This window comes from Schistocerca nitens, chromosome 1 (genome assembly GCF_023898315.1).
Source record: "Schistocerca nitens isolate TAMUIC-IGC-003100 chromosome 1, iqSchNite1.1, whole genome shotgun sequence".
NCBI lineage: Eukaryota > Metazoa > Arthropoda > Insecta > Orthoptera > Acrididae > Schistocerca > Schistocerca nitens.
The window spans coordinates 924151054-924171486 of NC_064614.1; the positions used below are offsets into that span (position 1 = coordinate 924151054).

At 42.8% G+C, this 20433-nt stretch overlaps 1 protein-coding gene across 5 annotated transcripts in view; it reads left to right on the forward strand.

Annotated features, from left to right (window-relative positions):
• Positions 1–14374, forward strand: part of LOC126193019 (MAD2L1-binding protein) — a 44045-nt gene extending 29671 nt beyond the window's left edge. For 3 of the 5 annotated variants that reach the window (XM_049932654.1, XM_049932652.1, XM_049932653.1), the window contains one exon: positions 13816–14374. In XM_049932654.1, coding sequence (XP_049788611.1) covers positions 13816–14254 — 439 coding nt within the window. In that variant the 3' untranslated portion in view covers positions 14255–14374. The remainder of the gene's footprint in view (positions 1–13815) is intronic. The other 2 variants (XM_049932656.1, XM_049932657.1) reach the window with 2 other exon arrangements.
• The last annotated feature ends 6059 nt before the right edge of the window (positions 14375–20433 follow it).

Genomic DNA, 20433 nt, shown 5'->3' on the forward strand with positions numbered 1-20433 from the left:
TTTTTGGCCTGGATGCCTTTCAGGCTTTCGGTTTTTCTATTGCTGACACCATACAGTTGGTCTCCGAAGACGTTCCCTATCACTCATTGGAATCTTTGATCTCAGACTTTCCAGAGATTTTTGAGGAGGGCCTGGGGCGTGTTTCCGATTTTGAAGCTCACTTAACGTTGAAGGCGTCGGCTTGCCCGCGTTTTCTACGCGCGAGACAGATCCCCTTGGCTCTCCGCCCTCAGGTAAAGGAAGAGCTAGACCGGCTGACAGCCCTAGGGGTCGTTCTTCCCGTTTCTTCCAGTGAGTGGGCTTCGCCCCTCGTTATTGTCAAGAAGCCCTCAGGAAACTTACGTCTTTGTGGCGATTTCAAGGCCACCATTAATTCCCAATTGGTGGTGGACACCTATCCTTTGCCTCGTGCTGATGAATTGTTCTCCGCCGTGGCGGGTGGCCAATATTTTTCGAAAATCGATCTGTCGGAGGCTTATCATCAGATACCTCTTGATGAGGACTCCAAACGGCTGGCGGTCGTCAACACCCCGTTTGGCCTTTACCAATACCAGCGGTTGGCTTTTGGAATATCCAGTGCCCCGGCGATATTCCAGCGTTATCTTGAGCATGTCACGTCAACAATCCCTCATTGTATTAATTACCTGGATGACATAATTGTCACAGGCCGCAGCACGAAGGAACACTTGCACAACCTTCGCACCCTCTTTCTCAAATTCAGGTCTGTGGGCTTGCATTGCAACCTGCGTAAGTCAACCTTCTTCCAACCGTCCATTGAGTTTGTGGGCTACACCATATCTCGGCATGGCATACAGCCACTAGGAAGTTTGGTCCAAGGTATCGTCAACCTTCCTCGGCCCACTTCGCTGAAAGAGTTACAAGCCTTTTTAGGCAAGATAGCCTATTACCACCGGTTCATTCCCAGGGCTTCCACTATAGCCCACCCCCTGTACTGCCTTCTGCACAAGGGTGTTCCTTTTGATTGGTCGCCTGCATGCGAGCGAGCGTTCACCTCGTTGAAGGGCCTCCTCACTTCAGCCCCTTGTTTGGCTACTTTTGATCCCCGTAAGCCGTTGGTCCTGGCTACAGATGCTTCGCAGTATGGGGTGGGGGCGGTCCTGGCCCATGTCAACGCGGATGGGTCCGAGTAGCTGCTGGCGTTTGCGTCTAAAACTCTTAGTCCTGCACAGGCCAATTACTCCCAGGTGGAAAAAGAGGCTTTGGCCATTGTCTACGCTGTTACCAAGTTTCACCCTTTCTTGTACGGCACGAAGTTTCAGTTAATCACTGACCATAAGCCGTTAATATCGTTATTTGGCCCCACCTCTCAGATTCCGGATAGGGCGGCCCACAGACTACAGCGCTGGGCCTTGTTCCTCTCTAAGTGCCATTATGACATTCATTTTCGCCCTACAGGACAGCATGCCAACGCCGACGCTCTTTCCCGTCTTCCGGTGGGCCCGGTCCTACGTTCGATCGAGAGGAGATTATGTGTTTTCATTTGGATGTGGCATCCCGCCAAGCAGTTGATGGCTTTCCGATCACTAGTTCTCGAGTCGCCAGGGAAACGGCGGCTGACCCGGTTCTCCGGCAAGTAGTTCGCCTCATTCAGCAGGGGTGGTCCTCCCGCCCTTCAGGCCGGGCCTCGGACCCTCTTCGTAATTATTTTCTTCTACGAGACCGCCTCTCGGTCTTGGAAGGAGTTCTCCTTCTGGCTACCGATGATACAGCTCCTCGCGTGGTTGTTCCTGCAGGTTTACGAAGGGAGGTCCTCACGTTATTACATGCGGGGCACTGGGGTGTTTCCCGTACTAAAACCTTGGCTCACAGACATGTGTACTGGCCCGGTATTGACAGAGAAATTGAGCACTTGGTGGCCGCCTGTTCCCAGTGTGCGAGCCAACAAGCATCTCCCAGGGCAGCGTTCTCTTCATGGCCGCCGGCAACACAAGCATGGGAACGTGTTCACATCGATTTTGCGGGCCCGTTTCTCAATGGCTTTTGGCTCATTGTCATTGATGCTTATTCCCGATTCCCATATGTGGTTCGCTGCTCCTCAACCACTTCAGAAGTTGCAATCCAGGCACTAGCAAAAATCTTTTCTGTGGAAGGTCTGCCAATCACCCTGGTCTCAGACAATGGACCGCAGTTTATTTCGCAGACCTTCCAGGATTTTTGTAGGCGCTTCGGTATTCGGCACGTTTGCTCTCCCCCCTTCCATCCACAATCGAATGGTGCGCATGGTGCGCACATTTAAGACGCAGATGAAAAAGTATGTGCACGAATTTCCTGCAGAGGAAGCCTTGACGTTTTTCTTGACGGCATACCGGACCACACCAATGGGCGACCGCAGCCCCGCAGAGCTCCTCCATGGGCGTCAACCTAGGACTCTGCTGCACCTCCTCCGGCCTGGTCCTTGCCAGTCTTCACAAAATGAAGTACCTGGCTTTCCACTGGGTATGTCGGTCTGGGCCCGTGGGTTTGGTCGCAATCCACGTTGGATACCGGCGGTGGTCCTGCGCCGAAATGGCCGCCGGCTCTATACCTTGCAGGCGGGGGATCGGGTGGTACGTCGTCACCAAAATCAGCTACGTCCACGTTCGGGCACCCACCCTCCGACCTCTCGGATACCGGCTTCCCCATTGCCGGCACCTGTATTGGTTTCACAGGGGACGTTACCTCCTCTCCCCGCTGTGACTCTGCCACACTGCGATGGTTCTCAGCCTTGGCAGCCTCCAGTAGCTCCAGCACCGGCATCGCCATCATTCGAGATGCCCCAGCGAGAGCCGGCCCCCCTCGCAGGTTCGGTTTCTCAGGGGGCTAGTTCACCTGTGGTTGTCCCTTCCCCTTCATCGCCACCACTGGGTCTTGCCCCTCCCGAGGTGGAACGGGATCCGGAGTTCGACAGCTTGTCACCCGTTCTGTCCCGAGCTCCGGTTGTGGGACGACGGGGGGCCTCTTCGTGTGGGTCACTTCCAGCCGTATTCGAAGGTTCCAGCTCGAGGGTTGGCAGATCCCCTCGACTCAGGCCATCCAATGGATGTGGAGGTCATCGCTCCTGCCCGACGCTCCACCTTCCGACGCAGTGGATCACAGTGGCTTCACCCCCCCGAAGGAGGAGGAGTGTAGTAGCCACCAGAAAGATCGCGGGAGGCGCACATTGGCAAGGCGCGGCACGGCGCGTCACGGGCAGTAGTTGCCGCAAGTAGAGTCCCGTCCACCAGAGGGCACGCGAGAATTCGGACGCGACCTCTGCCGGCGTAACAACAAGAACAACAACAACAACTCCAGCAGCACGGGCCGTGCCCAGTCAGTCAACATCGGGCATGCCTAGGACACAGTCCCGGTCTACGCTAAGTGAAGTGCGACGTAAACGTGAACAGTGTTACTACAGACACTGTGCACCATGCAGGGATTCGGCTGGCCACAGGTGCTTATTGGACCAGCCCCATACCCAGCCTCTGTGCTGAGACGGGGGAACCACCACTTGCCATCCAGTGCCAGCTCCTCATAGTGAGTCAGGTGCGTAAGTTCCTCACAGCTCCAACTTCACCCGCACACCATACTTTTGTTCATTCGCCTCTGGAGCACCTTTTTTCTAACTGTCCATGAGCCACAATGCCATTTGGGATCCATGTGGAACATGTGCTGGAGTTACTCGGTGTGAAGCCAGTACGACCCCAAATCCAGAGTTTTAACCGTCTGCCACCCTGGTTACTGGAGAGGGCCAGAGTGATTTTAGATTTGGATTAGTACGGGAGAGACTGCACTCCTTCTCCGTTTTTTAATTCGACATTTTCAGACATTTTATCTTAGCACCACAACCATGTAGCTGTTTTTACGGATGTGTCTAAGCAGGGGGACTCCGTTGGTTGCTCTGTTTTCCCACATCATGTCTTTGACGTCAGACTCCCTCTAGTATTTAATATCTTCGATGCAGAATTATATGTGATCTTGTGGGCCCTGGAGCAGATAAGACATTCTCCCAGTGTTAGATTTCTCATCTGTTCGGATTCTATGAGCATCCTTTACTCCCTCCAGTGTTTGTACCCCTCAGATAAAATAATCCAAAATATCCAGGATGCCCTCCTCCAACCACAACATCTGGGGAAGGAGGTGTCTTTCTGCTGGGAACCAGGGCACTTGTGGATTGCGGGGAACGAATTGGCAGATCGAGCAGCCAAGGAGGCTTGTCGTGATCTTCAAGTATTTCGGAGTGCTATCCCCCTGCAAGTTATCACCTCGCTGTTGAGGTACAAAGAGATGTGTCAATGGGAAGACGAGTGGCTGGAAGTGACTGACAACAAGCTCCGTGTCATCAAGCCCACAACTCAGCCATGGAGTACTTCCTTCCAGTCATGTTGACGGGATGAGGTCCTTCTTACTCGTCTTCACACAGGCCACAGCCCTATGACACATGGCTTCTTACTCCGGTGAGAGGACTCTCCAATGTATGGTGCTTGTGGTGTGCAGGTAACGGTGTGCCACATTTTATTGGACTGTATTTTATTTGCTGACCAGCTGTCTTCAGAAGAATTTCCAACGGACCTGCAGTGTATTTTATGTAATGATGAAACAAATGTGGTTTGAATTTTAAAGTTTTGTGAATTGCCCAACATTTTTAACAAGATTTTAGGGAGATGTTTTTAATGTGTCAACAGGTTGACTGGCTCAGTGGTGGTCAGCCAGTCACATTTCCCTGTGCTTTTCTTTTAGCTCCTCTGTGTTTTGTTTTCTCTGTGTTTTAATTTCTTGATTAGCTGTCTTCCCTCCTAATTGGTTTCATTGCATGTGAGATAGAGTGACTATGTGGCCATCTCGAGTGCACACAGGTACACAGTTTTAGTTCATTTCCACATTCATTTGTGCTGATAATTGTAAGGATGCTGATGACCTTGCCATTGGGTGCCCATACAAGCCAAACAAATAGTAAATAATTAATTGTCACAAATAGCATATGAGCACTAAAGCTCCACTCTGATTCTTTAAAGAATCAAAGTCCCATGTATAGAACATATTCAAATGTCTGATTACTCTACAAATGAATTAATGTGTTAAATCTTGATATTAAGCATGTAAAACATTTATGGTTGAAGACACTCCATTTTAGGAAAACCTACTTTTTCATGCATCTCAATGTTTGTGGTATCATATCTCCTGAACTGTGTATCGAACAACAATATAATTTTGCAGTTGCTTTCAGTGGTATATGTGGAAACTGTCTGCAAAATGTGTTGCAAATAGAGTTAATAGTAAAGAAACAATAAATTTAAATGTCATGCCTGATGCTCAAGTTTTACTGCATGAACAGTGAAAATGTTGTTGAAAGTCACTAAGCGCTCTCATTCTTAAAGGCTGAATGAATATAGTGGTAATTTGCATGTCATGAGTTACACAGCATCAAGACATAAACAGAGTTTTTAATTTTAGTACTTGATGTATTGTGTTAAACCTTTATTGTAAGATTATACCTGTTAATGAGTAGATTATGTAAGCATTTTATTTTTTTAAATTTGGTCAGTAATTGTATGACATTCTTAAAATCATATTTTTGTTGCCCTAGGGCCGTAAGATAGCAACCTTATACTGTGACACTGTTTTCAGTTGTTTAGTAGTGTAGGTGCCCCATACTATCTCACCTGTCATTATTCAGTCCAATGGCCCAATCTGTTTTTTCACAGTGAGGTAACAAAACATGCTTGGACATAGCTATGATGATGATATAAATTAATTACAGAATAATCACAAATAATGTTTCACTGCCAGGTTTCAGAAATTGGTATCACCTCATGTAAGTCTCTCAGACCATCATCAAATGAATGGTGTGGACATTGTTGTACAGTGTCTGTTCCTCTGCACAACACCCATACCAGCACTTTATTGAATACCCAATTTCCTCATTACAGAACATCTACCATGGCCACTACTGACTTGGTTGAGATTAGAACATTTGTGTCAGATAGGGTAACATTGCTTAACCTTCTACATTGGCTTCTGAATCATAGGGACATTGTCATGTAGTACTGAAACATTTGATGTTGAAATTCGCCAAAGCTAATTTGTGTGTATTGTGAGGTCTTATAAAAAGATACATCTGCACAGGAAGTTACCATCCTTAACATTTCTACCTTGATATCTTTTATTTGAGGATCTGTGATGGTGGTACTTTTAACATAGACTATCACTCATAGTTCTGTTCAGCTAAACATAGTTGTATGGGCACTCAGGAGTGCATATTTAGCAGCATGACACTCACAGGCAAGTACCGCACTGGACACTTCATCTGCAGCTCCCCAGCACAGTTCCTTCTTGCCAATTTGGGAGGAGATTTGTCCTTTGAGCTAAATTTTTATAGTGATTTACGCAATGTTGCTTCAGTGTCAAGGACCGATTAAGGGCATTACCCTAACAAAACACCTCATAGTCAGTAATTAAAATTTTTATATATCAGTCATTAAAGGTTTCAGAACCTTAGCGCTCTATGGATGATCCAGTATTCAAATTCCCCATCTGAAAATGGAGCTAATACTCCTAAGTGCATTGTGATTTATAAATTTTATATACTGTTTACAGATGGTTTTTCTCGCTTTAACAGTTGAATGTACAGTTGCAGACACAGTCTTGGCAAGTGTGGTTCCAGTAAAGGGAAACGAGTAGATATCTTGGTAAATAACTATGATACCCCCACAAACCATGGATCTTGCAGTGTGGCGTGTGTGCCTAAGTGATACAGATAGCCGTAGTTTAAATGCAACTACAACAGAAGGTAACTATGGATTTCTGAATAGAGGCAGCAGTCTCTACTGTAGTTGCAGAGGCAACAGTCTCGGTGGTTCACTGATCTGGCATTTTAACATTACTAATGAGTGACAACAAGTGGTGGTTTCTCTTGTAAATCCCAGTTCTCCAGAGACACATGGTCTACCAGTTGGTTAATCCCCATTCATATTTGTTTGACCACACTGGAAGCGTCTGTGTCAGCTAACCACTGTTATATGATTGTGTAGCATTGACAAATTTCCACAAACTTGGCAAGGACTGTTGCAGTGTTGTTTGCCTTCAAATGTAGAAAGTAACTTACTAAATGATACACTAGTTTACTAATGAACTACACCATTTTGTTTTGGCGTCTGTACTGCTGTGCTGCAGGGATTTCAATTTGTACCAGGACTGCAGACATGTATCAGCAAACAAACGAAAAATTGATTACATAACTTGTTTTAGGTGATAATCGTCGAAACCACCTGGCACAGTCCAACTAAGATCAAAAAAGTGTTTAATCTACAGAAGTGTGCAATAACAGTATTATGTAAAACTGATAACTGAATATCTTGCAGGTGCCTCTTTACGGACATAGGGATTCTTTCACTTATGGGCAAATGCATTTCTTCCCGAAATGGTATTTGCGGCTAATAATGAGAGTGAATTTTGGATGAGATGTGAAAATCACAGTCACATCTCATTCCATTTCATATTGTTTTGCAGCTTTATGCCCAGATATTTAAATGATGTGACTGTGTCAAGCAGAACACTACTAATGCTGTAGTCTAACATTATGGGTTTGCTTTTCCTATTCATACATATTAGCGTATATTTTTCTACATTTAGAGCCGGCTGCCATTCATCACACCAACTAGAAATTTTGTCTAAGTCATTTTGTATCCTCCTACAGTCACTCAATATCAACATCGTCCCATACACCACAGCATCATCAGCCAGCCACCACAGATTGCTGTCCACCATGTCTGGCAGATCTTTCATGTATATAGGAATAATTGTGGTTCTACCACACTTCCCTAATCATTCCTGATGGTACACTTCTCTCTGATGAACACTCGCCATTGAGGACAACATACTGGGTTCTATTACTTAAGAAGTCTTCGAGCCACTCACATATCTGGGAACTTACTCATTATGCTGATTCTTTGATTAATAGTTTGCAGTGGGGCATCTTGTCAAACACTTTTCAGGTAATATGACATCTGTCTGTTGCCCTTCATCCGTGTTTCACAGGACATCATGTAAGAAAAGGGAAAGCTGAGTATTGTGCAAGCAATTCTTTCTAAATCCACGCTTATTTGTGGGCAAAAGCTTTCGCATCTCGAGAAAATTTATTATTTTTGAACTAAGAACATGCTCAAGAATTCTGCAGAAAACCATGTTAAGAATATCAGTCTGTAATGTTGCAGGTCTGCTCTTTATCCTTCTTGTATACAAGAGTTGCCTGTACTTTTTTCCATTTGCTTGAGCTGTTCACTTCAGACTCTGTGCTGGGTAGAAAATTTGCAACAAATGGAAGCTAAGTACGAGCTGATGCTGTAGAGAACTCTCTGTAAAACCAAATTGGGATTCTATGTGGACCTGGTAATTTATCTGTTTTGAACTCTTTCAGTTGCCTTTTATGACAGGGATGCCTATTACTTTGTCCTCCATTTGGCAGTCTGCACTATGGTCAAATAATGGTATGTTTCTACGATACTCCTGCATGAACAATTTTAAGATGTGAAAGTGGAAACTTCACTTTTCATTTTGCTATCTTGTGTTGCTACAACAGATGGCTCAATGAGTGACTAGATAGAAGCCTTTGACCTGCATAATGATTGTATGTAGGACCAGAATTTTCTCAGGATCTTAGCAGGATCTTAGCAAGATCTTCGCACATTGATCTTTTTACAGATGCGTGAATTCTGTGTCTGTAGCCATATAAGTATATAGTTCTGGCAACACCAGCCATGACCTCCTCCTGTGCGCATGTACACACATTCTCCGAACTCTTACGGGACTGGGTAAGAATGTCTTCCACGAGTAATGAGTGTGTTGGGGTGGTACAGTACGAATGTAGTGTGTGGACAACAAGGTGAGAATGTGGGTCTCACAGGAGGCGTGCGCGAGATAGTCCCTGCAGTCGCGCTATCCTCTGTGCCGTCGGTGGCTCAGATGGATAGTGTGTCTGCCATGTAGGCAGGAGATCCCGGGTACGAGTCCCAGTCGGGGCACACATTTTCACCTGTCCCCGTTGATGTATATCAACGCCCGTTAGCAGCTTAAGGTATTAATATAATTCTAATTTCTTTCTACCAGATATGTTTTAACATACTTTACAAGGCTGCCTGTCCCAGTCGATACTCGGTTCGTTAAAGTCGCTTCCAACTAACGTTGCATGGTCTGGGCATTTCCACACCACTGAGCATAAACTTTCTTTGAATGACTAAAACTGCCACAGTGGGATCATGTGGCTGGCAAAAACATCCAACAATTAGCTTGATTTCACCTAAACCTGCTGTACATGTCCAGATAGCTTCACTGTCACACTCAAATTGAATCTCAATAGAGAGAATATTTTTATAGACTCAATGAACACTCCCCCTCCTATAACATCTGATCAGTTATCCGCTGTACATTCCATGATTCACTAAATATTTCACAGCTTCCTACTTAAGGCTTCAGCCAGCTCTGTCTCGAGAATAATTTGAGTATGGCATATTTCCTGGAGGGCAGTAAATTCATGAACTTTATTACAAATAGTAATGACAGTTTACTGATAAAATTTTAACAATCAAAGTGTCTTTACTCTGAATGTGGTCTGATTTCACTATCTGAGTATTGACTGGTAAGTGTTCATCACAGTACCTCAGCCTACCACATAGCCTAAAAAAGACCCATGTGTACTCCACAAGTCTTCTATTACCTGAGTAGCTGCTTCCTGTGTGTAATGCATCCCTGACTTATAGTCCCATAGTTTTCCATCCGATCAAGCTGATCCAGAAACTTGCAGCCAAGAATGACACAGTGCAAATTGTGAGCTTAGCCACTCATATTAACTGGGGATGGCCTCAGAACCCAAGCAACAGGTGTCATTGGTGATTGTATAAGTCATAACTTGCAGATAACTGCCCACTGCATGCTCAATAGCCACAGGCAAGGCCACCTCCACATCACAGATGAGACACCCCACCCAGCAGGCATACTGAGTTTGCATTGACTTTCTTTCTGGCCCCAAATGCTATTTGCTTAAGGGGCTCAGTAATGTGCCTAGCTCCCAATAACTAGCAAGCCCCTGCCCTTGTGTGCCTGATCACACACTGCTGAAGGAGTGATCACCTGTCCATTCATAGAGTGGATGGGCAAGGACAGACAGCCAGTCTCCACATTGACCCTCCGTCTTGAGTGGTGCAAACACATTACTACCTGCCACCCACCCTGCGGTGAGGGTGTATCCACAGCATTGGGTACATTAATAAGGCCGACACCTGAGATGTCACATGCAATGTACCAGATTCTTTGCCACAACTACATACTGAGGCATTATCCTCAAGACAGCTACCATAACCAAAAATGTATTCAGCTGTTACGAACTATGGCCAGCTCCTCTTGGGTCTGCACACAGCATGCACACCTCTTTCCCATCCTAGTAAAACTAACTGGAGAAGTATACTATAAAAGTACAGAGAGAAATGTAGATATCCAACTTGCTGCCCTCCTGACATTTCTCCAATGGCAGCTGACTCCTACTGAAATGTGTAAATGGTTGCTCAAAAGAAGTGAAAATTCACCTACAGACTGCACAGATCTACACTTTACAGTTACAAAAAATGAGGTTCCAGCTCTTACGTAGAAAAACATGCACGGAATTTAAAGAATTAAACTAGGAAGAAAACAAAGAAAAAGCTAAATATTAACTTGTTGGTCTGCTCTTAATATTAAGCATCTTTCTGTAACACCACATTTCTCTTTATTTTTTGTTTTCCCCCATCTGTACAACCCTGTGTTCTAAAAACACTTTCATAGAACTTTCTTGTTCAAATTAAGGCCTATATTTGATACTGGTAGATTTCTTGAAGTGAGTAATGCTCTCTCTTCTCTGCTAGTCTGCATCGAGGAATGCTTTTTTTTTTTTTTTTTCTGCTAGTCTGCATCATCTTTCCACTAGCTTCCTTTGGTGTGTGATCTTTTGCTTCCAGTTTAGTAGAATTCCTTTACTTTCTTTATTATGTGATCCCAAATTTTGAAAAAGGACATTGTTCTTCCATGGTGTATTTTAAACGATCTGTAACTATGTTTGTATTCATACTCATTGAGCTGTGATGCCAATTTTGATGTAGTACCCAATTCTGATATTTAGTTTGCTGTCTCATTGCTGCTACTTCTCACTGCCTTCATTTTCCTTTAGTTTACTCAGTCCTTATTCTGTGGTCAGAGGACTCATCCCATTCAATGTATCCTGTAATTCATCCCCAGCCTCACTGAGAGTAGCAGTATCATGAACAAATCTTAGCATTGATATTCTTTCACTCTCAATTTTATCCCCACTCCTGGACCTTTCTTTCCATTATTGCTTTTTCTGCATGCAAGTTGAACAGTAATGGAGAAAAACTTTTGCTGTTTTTAATTCAAGCACTTTTCTCCTGGTCTTCCATTCATATTTTCCCCCTCTTGGTTCTTGTATATATTGTATATTACCCATCTTTCTTTATAACTTATGCTTACTTTTCTGAGAATTTCAAACACTTTACAACATTTTACATTGTTGAAGCTTTTCCTGTGTTGACAACTCCTATGGGTGTTTCTTGATTTTTATAAAGTTTAGTCTCAACGATAAAAGCACATCATTGTAGTTGCCTCTCTGGTTCTTTTACCATGCCTAAAGCTAAGCTAACTGTCATGTAACACATCTACATCCACCAGTTATTAGGGTTTCTTCCCATTCCATGCATGTATGGAGTGCAGGAAGAATGATTGATTGAATGAATGCCTCTGCACATGCTGTAATTATTCTAATCTTGTCCTCACAATCCCTGTGTGAGCAATACGTAGAGAGTTGTAATGTATTCCTAGAGTTATTTAAAGCCGGTTCTTGAAACTTTGTTAGTAGACTTTGTGGGGTAGTCAACATCTATCTTCAAGAGTCTTCCAGTTCAGTTTTTTTAGCATCCCTCAGGTCAAACAAACCTGTGACCATTTGTGCTGTCCCCCCCTGTATGTGTTCAGTACCCCATGTTAGTTCTATTTGGTACAGGTCCCACACACTTGAATAATACTCTAGAATGGATTGCATGAATGATTTATAAGCAACCTCCTTTGTAGACTGATTGCACTTCTCCAGTATTCTACCAATAAACCAAACCCTACCACCTGCTTTACCCACAACCGAGGCTACTTGATCATTCCATTCCTCAATTTTTCTTTCCCATTCTTCTGTATGTCATTCTTATGAGGATGCAAGATCTAGTAAACTGACTGTGTAATATGTATCACATTTATCTCCATTGAGTATCTTCAGGATTGAGTGTATGATGGTATTCTACAGCCCAATGGTATATCTCCAGTCTCATACACCCCACAGACTATCTTGAATAATCATTCGGTTGACACTTTCTCCTGTAATTTCTCCAATTCTGTATTAATGTTTTCTATACTTTCTGTCTTATTTGATTGACTTCTAAAGCTCTGCCAAACTCTTACTCTAGTACTAGATTCCCCTATGTCCTCTGGAGAAATATCCATTTCTTGTTCTATTGTCAGCAGATAGTACCTCCTTGCAGGAGCTCTCAATTCACTCTTTCCCTATCTTTGCTCTATCCTGTGTGTTTCACAATATAATTCCTCTTAAACTCTCAGTGTTGACAACTTTGCTTTTAATTTCATTTTGGCTGTTCTATATGCTAAATCTGTTCTGACAACCTTTTCCTTTTCTGTTTCATTGCATTTTTCCTGCAGCCATTTCACTTAACTTCCCAGCACTTTCTTTTGGTTTCATTCCTAATTGACTTAGGAAGGGAAAATACCATTACATCAGTCACTTGCATTTGCTCTCCAGATTTTTTTCATTTTGTATGTCCAAAATCAGCAATTGGAGAAGTTTACAAAAGTAAGTGCAACTTTGTACAAACTATAAATGAAGGAATTAGGAAAAAAGAGGAGCATGGGAGTTACAAAATAAGTAATGGCATTCAAATTAATTTTGCTAATAAATTATTAAATTATACAATATACATATTAAATCAATGTAAGTTAAACGTTCGTGATTAAGTTGGTAATGGGTTTGGTTTGATAGTTTTTGAAGATTCAGCAAAAATTGTCTATGTTTAGAGAGCCTGTTAAAGAAACTGTCATTGTTCTTCATTTATTATCAAACTGTAAATTAAGTCTTGAATTAATTTTATCCCTCTTTCAGTTGTATCAGTAACAACCCGTACAATGTTTTATTTTCTTTAGATGTTAAAAAATGTTGATTTTCTCACTGTACATTGTGATCAGCATTTAAAAATTCTTTATCAGCTTCAAATCTCTTACAGAAATTTAATGTTTAAGGAGAAACAGAGAAATTGGTTTCTTTGTCCTGTCATCACAATTATCTGATTCACAATTATATTGGATCAAAATGTGTCAAGCATATTGATATTACACCTTCTGAAAAGCCATGTTATCTGAAATCTTCAGGATTACAGCCGAAAAATATTTGAACCATTACCACAGGAAGGTGTAGGTGGTAGCCCTCAAGCCTTTTGTCCTGTGGTGATGAATACAGTCCATGGATTCATGCACTGTGATCACCACCTATTCATGTGATTCCTGCTTTTGCCCTATTGTTAGTAAGATTGTTGTGATTCTATGTCTTGAACTTCTATTTTGGAAATAACTTTATTATTTCACAAATTACTTAAGTAACATAGTTTAATTTGCTGTCCAGTGCATTTACTGATTAGAGTAAATCTGAATGTTTACCATATACTAATAGACAGATTTAAAATATTAATGACATCTCCACATTGTATGCCAGTTGTTCTGAAACCACTTTTTCTTATTCATTTTCAGGGGCATTATGACTTGTGAAGAGTTGCAGAACTTTGTTACCAAGTCACTCAGCACTACTAACACCTACCTGTTCGTGAAAAAGAGAGCTGGGCTGAATAGTCCATGGCTTCTTCCCAAAAGACTGTATGAACCACCTAACATGGGGCAACATATTATATTTTCATTGAAAGGTTCTACTTGTGAAGAACAGTCTATCAGCAGTAATGTGGATAATGATACTGGTCAAGAGGCAGAGATTTATCCAGATTGTGCTTTAGTGACTGAAGATAGTGAAGAACAGTTCAGGCTTCCTTACAATGAAGGACATAATCCCTTACATAGAAACAGTTATGTATCACATGACCTAAAAAAGAATTCTGTGGATAAGAATTTTGATGACATGCACTGGTACCAAGCAAAACATGTGTTCAGAGGGTTTGTAAATGAGATGCAATTTTAACTCTGTGTGTGTGTGTGTGTGTGTGTGTGTGTGTGTGTGTGTGTGTGTGTGTGTGTACAAAAAAATTAAATTATCGTGGTGGTGTTCACGTGCTTCACAATAAAGTGCATTTGGAGCAGAGCAGTGTCTAGTATATGTGTAGTATTTCAATCAATTTATGTGTTACAGTCTCCACCATTTTTTCCTCCCTTGTTTTGCCTTTTTTGCACACCGTGTTACCCACACGTTTCTATTTCAAGTGTCAAGAGCACAACTAGAAAGATACACTGCGTATACACACAAGTGTGATAAAATACAGACACACTAAATAAAAAATCAGTTGTTTTTTTCATTGATCCTTTTCTTGTAGTGTTGTGCTGAACAGGATTAGCTTATCATTTAGAGTGCCCCCAGATTCCTGTAGGCTTTATGAAAGCTGCATTATTCATATATATGTTCTAAGCAAAATTACTGCATCAACAATACATAGATTGTCTCTCTGTACTTCAGGTGCCAATGTGTGCATAAATTCATTCTTCTAAAAATGAAGGGGCGGCAGAAATGTGGTACAGGTTAGTGCAGAAATGAAATATGCTTTCGTTCATTAACAGGGAATACCATAAGGCACTATCAATTGCCCTTTTTTTTTTTCAGAGGTCGTGAGTATTGTGTGCTGTAAGTCAGCTTCAAAGAATTTTCAGATCAGTTGTCTTGTGCTTCTCCTGTAAGCTGAATTTTCATACTCGTAGCGATGAACATGTTCCATGTTTGAGTCCTGGTCTTCCACACTATTTTAATGTGTAAGGAAGTTTCTCAGACTATTTATTACCACATGCATTTTGTGTAAGAAAAAAGTCTCATGACAAGGCATTTTTACTACTTGCATGGTCAGAATATAAATTACCAATGTTATTACACAGCAGTTGGAAATATAATAAAGACACAAATTAATAGATAATAAGCTATAATTTGAGAAGAGTGAGTAATGCTTGTTGTATCTATAACATTTCATAAGCTCTGTGTGTTCCATAGATAATGCAGGTGGGGAGCACATTAGAGAACTTGGTCGATCGTGGCTGGGTGAGATTTGGCAAATCTGTGGGTAATAAACATCCAAATATGCCTTGAACAAAATTAACAGTGACAGTTGAATGTACTGTTAGAGGAACAATAATCTTCACATTAGGTAAAAACGGAGTAGCGAAAGAATGCATATGTTAATGTAATGGTATTGTTTAGATTTGAGTGGGTGAGTGGTTCTCTGCTAGAGCTGGATGAAACCTGAGATGATGAAGGCAGCCAAATTTTGTCAAAGTTCTTTATTATTAACCACAAACAGACATAGTGCAGTGCGCCTACACTAAGCAGACGACTATCATTGAACCCTGCACCCAGGTGCACTGGTTTGGATATGCTGTTGTATGTGTTTTCTCAAAGAGGTGGCTCGATAGTGAACAGCCTTGGCTACTAGTGTATTCCAGTCAGGCAGCTGTGGCTGACTCAGGATGGTGTGACACTATCCTGGTTCTGATGGCTGGGTTAATGCAGCCTGCTGACCAGCGTAGTGAAAGATGGTGGTGACATTTGGATGATAAACACTGGGTTGAAAGCTGCTGCACTGTTCCTAGTGATATCAGACCCAGAGCAGTATGCATTCTTCTACTTGAGTCCACTGGAATCATGCTTGAGTAAACTATAACTTTGTCTTTTTTCCATTTCTGTATTTATTTTATGTTCAGAGTGTCACTCTTACGAGGCACAGACACAGAGTCTTTGGGTCCTATTTTGCACTACCCTGCTTCATCTCTCACTCCCTTTTTAACCTGGTAAGCTATTCTGTTGTTCCACCTTGTAAGAAGGGGGGATCAGAATTGGAGGCATTGTATCACTGTAACCTGGCTAACAATAACCACATTTTTAGTGCCTTTCTCAACATCACTTATTCTCAGTACTACTAAGAAGGCAGAGTAATGTATAAAGTATGTGATCAAAAGTATCCGGATACCCTCAAAAACATACGTTTTTCGTATTAGATGCATTGTGCTGCAACCTACTGCCAGGTACTCCATATGAGCAACCTCAATAGTCATTAAACATCATGAGAGAGCAGAATGTGGCGCTCCACGGAACTCGTGTACTTTGACCATGGTCAGGTATTGAGTGTCACTTGTGTCATACGTCTTTACGTGAGATTTCCACACTCCTAAACATCCCTAGGTCCACTGCTTCCCATGTGATAGTGAAGTGGAAATGTGAAGGGACACATACAGCACAAAAGTGTACAGGCCGACCTTGTCTGTTCACTGATAGAGACCACTGACAGTTGAAGAGGGTCGTAATGTATCCAGACCTTCACATAGAAATTCCAAACTGCATCAGGATCCACTGCAAGTACTATGACCCTTAGGCAGGAGGTGAGAAAACTTGGATTTCATGGTCGAGCGGCTGTTCATAAGCCACATATCACGCCAGTAAATACCAAATGACAACTCGCTTGGTGTAAGGAGCGTAAACATTGGGCGATTGAACAGTGGAAAAACGTTGTGTGGAGTAACGAATAGTGGTACACAATGTGGCGATCCGGTTGCAGGGTGTGGATATGACGAATGCCTGGTGAATATCATATACAGGGTGTTTCAAAAATGACCGGTATATTTGAAACGGCAATAAAAACTAAACGAGCAGCGATAGAAATACACCGTTTGTTGCAATATGCTTGGGACAACAGTACATTTTCAGGCAGACAAACTTTCGAAATTACAGTAGTTACAATTTTCAACAATAGATGGCGCTGTGGTCTGGGAAACTCTATAGTACGATATTTTCCACATATCCACCATGCGTAGCAATAATATGGCGTAGTCTCTGAATGAAATTACCCGAAACCTTTGACAACGTGTCTGGCGGAATGGCTTCACATGCAGATGAGATGTACTGCTTCAGCTGTTCAATTGTTTCTGGATTCTGGCGGTACACCTGGTCTTTCAAGTGTCCCCACAGAAAGAAGTCACAGGGGTTCATGTCTGGCGAATAGGGAGGCCAATCCACGCCGCCTCCTGTATGTTTCGGATAGCCCAAACCAATCGCACAATCATCGAAATATTCACTCAGGAAATTAAAGACGTCAGTCGTGCGATGTGGCCGGGCACCATCTTGCAGAAACCACGAGGTGTTCGCAGTGTCGTCTAAGGCAGTTTGTACCGCCACAAATTCACGAAGAATGTCCAGATAGCGTGATGCAGTAATCGTTTCGGATCTGAAAAATGGGCCAATGATTCCTTTGGAAGAAATGGCGGCCCAGACCAGTACTTTTTGAGGATGCAGGGACGATGGGACTGCAACATGGGGCTTTTCGGTTCCCCATATGCGTCAGTTCTGTTTATTGACAAAGCTGTCCAGGTAAAAATAAGCTTCGTCAGTAAACCAAATGCTGCCCACATGCATATCGCCGTCATCAATCCTGTGCACTATATCGTTAGCGAATGTCTCTCGTGCAGCAATGGTAGCGGCGCTGAGGGGTTGCCACGTTTGAATTTTGTATGGATAGAGGTGTAAACTCTGGCGCATGAGACGATACGTGGACGTTGGCGTCATTTGGACCGCAGCTGCAACACGGCGAACGGAAACCCAAGGCCGCTGTTGGATCACCTGCTGCACTAGCTGCGCGTTGCCCTCTGTGGTTGCCGTACGCGGTCGCCCTACCTTTCCAGCACGTTCATCCGTCACGTTCCCAGTCCGTTGAAATTTTTCAAACAGATCCTTTATTGTATCGCTTTTCGGTCCTTTGGTTACATTAAATCTCCGTTGAAAACTTCGTCTTGTTGCAACAACACTGTGTTCTAGGCGGTGGAATTCCAACACCAGAAAAATCCTCTGTTCTAAGGAATAAACCATGTTGTCTACAGCACGCTTGCACGTTGTGAACAGCACATGCTTACAGCAGAAAGACGACGTACAGAATGGCGCACCCACAGACTGCGTTGTCTTCTATATCTTTCACATCACTTGCAGCGCCATCTGTTGTTGAAAATTGTAACTACTGTAATTTCGAAAGTTTGTCCGCCTGAAAATGTACTGTTGTCCCAAGCATATTGCAACAAACGGTGTATTTCTATCGCTGCTCGTTTAGTTTTTATTGCCGTTTCAAATATACTGGTCATTTTTGAAACACCCTGTACCAGCAGTGTAGTGCTAATAGTGAAGTTCACAGGTGGTGGTGTTACGGTGTGATCATGATTCTCATGTTGTTCTGTGTGTCACTATCACAGCACAGGCCTACATTGATGTTTTAAGCACCTTTTTGCTTCCCACTGTTGAAGAGCAATTCGGGGATGGCCATTGCATCTTTCAACATGATCAAGCACCTGTTCATAATGCAAGGCTTGTGGCAAAGTGGTTACATGACAATAATGTCCCTGTAATGGACAGGCCTACACACAGAGTCCTGACCTGAACCCTATAGAACACCATTGGGATGTTTTGGAACGCCGACTTAATGCCAGGCTTCACCGACAAACATCAATACCTCTCTTTACTGCAGCACTCCATGAAGAATGGGCTACCATTCCCCAGGAAAACTTCCAGCACCTGATTGAACGTATGCCTGTGAGAGTGGTATCTGTCATCAAGGCTAAGGGTGGGCAACACCATATTGAATTCCAGCATTACTGGTGGAAGGCGCTATGAAGTTGTAAGTTGTTTTCAGCTAGGTGTCCAGATGCTTTTGATCACATAGTGTTTGTCTTCTAGAGCCATGCCATGTGCTATCCTAAGTAAGCAGTATTTGGCAATCTTCCAGCACTCAAGGTCAAAGCAATGTCTTGGCTTGAACAAACTTACCCATATTCACAGTGCCCTCTTGTACCTTATAACAAATAAGGGTAATTATTAGTTACAGAAGGAAGGAGTCTTTAATAACATTGCTATGGTCGAATTCTCAGACATAATGACCAGGAAACTATCAAAACTCCACATTTCTGTGGCTCATATTACTACAAAAATTTCAGTGTGTTAAAACCTCTCATCCAGAGACACTTGTTCAATGTACTGTGCTACATGAGATTTCCAATATCACTGACTTACTGTTTGGGGGCTGCTTTTCAACAACTCCCTCCTGTGCACTCTGATACTGTATAACAACTAACCCCATCCATATAGGCCTCAGAAGGCCCAACGGTACTGACCAAGTGCCGTGTCATCATCAGCCTGAGAGCACCCCCCCCCCTTCCCCTCCCTCCCCTTGCCAATAGTGCTCAGCCAACCTGGACGCTCAACTGTCCAAGTGATAACCATGCCCAACAGAAAGTAACTTCAGCGATCTGAAGAAAACCGGTGTTATGACTTCAGCAAGGCTGTTGTCAATACTTCATAATTATTCCCTTAATATCTGAAACATTCCCCCATGATGTCATTTCCTTGACTTGGACATATATATGGGGTGGATTTTCTGCCATCATGCTCCTTGTAACTCAAGGACCTGGAGCAGTTTAACTGATGACATAATGGCCAAAGACTCATTTTTATCTTGGTGCCTTGCTGCTTTGAGTCAGTGCCACATGATTCAAAGACAGGAAACATTAATCATTTTTGTTGTGACACTTGATCCATGTTGTTTTATGTAAACACATCTACCTTATTAGAACCAAGCAGTATTCGCTAAGTAATATCGTGATGGTTGTCATACTACCAGATTATTAGCTCTTGATAAGCTATTGGTTATTTTGTTTCCTAGTACAAACTTTAACTATTTATAGCACTCATTCTGTTTCAGATAGACATATCATATCCACTAGAACAGACTACTAAATTTCTATTTCTCTATTTAAAACAACCCTTGCTTGTATTTGCCTATTATTTACATTCACCTAAATGTTCTCGGTATGCAAGGCCTTCCTCACCTTAGCCACAGACTTCCAGTTTACTGCCTAGGGTAATGCCCTTTCTGTCTGCGCACCATGTTGTGTGATCCAGCTCATGGGGCTGCATGCCCAAAAAAATAACATTGCTTACACATATTTGGTGTCATTGGTTCATCCCTCAGGTGCTACCCAAGTACCATAACTGAGTTTATCCCAGACAAATGATTACAAAATGGGAAGAGGACAAGTGCAGGGACTCTACAAGTGATATAAGCGGTTGCTGCTACTTATATCCATTGCTTCACACATGTTGAACTACCAGTTCAATCTGCATCAGCACTC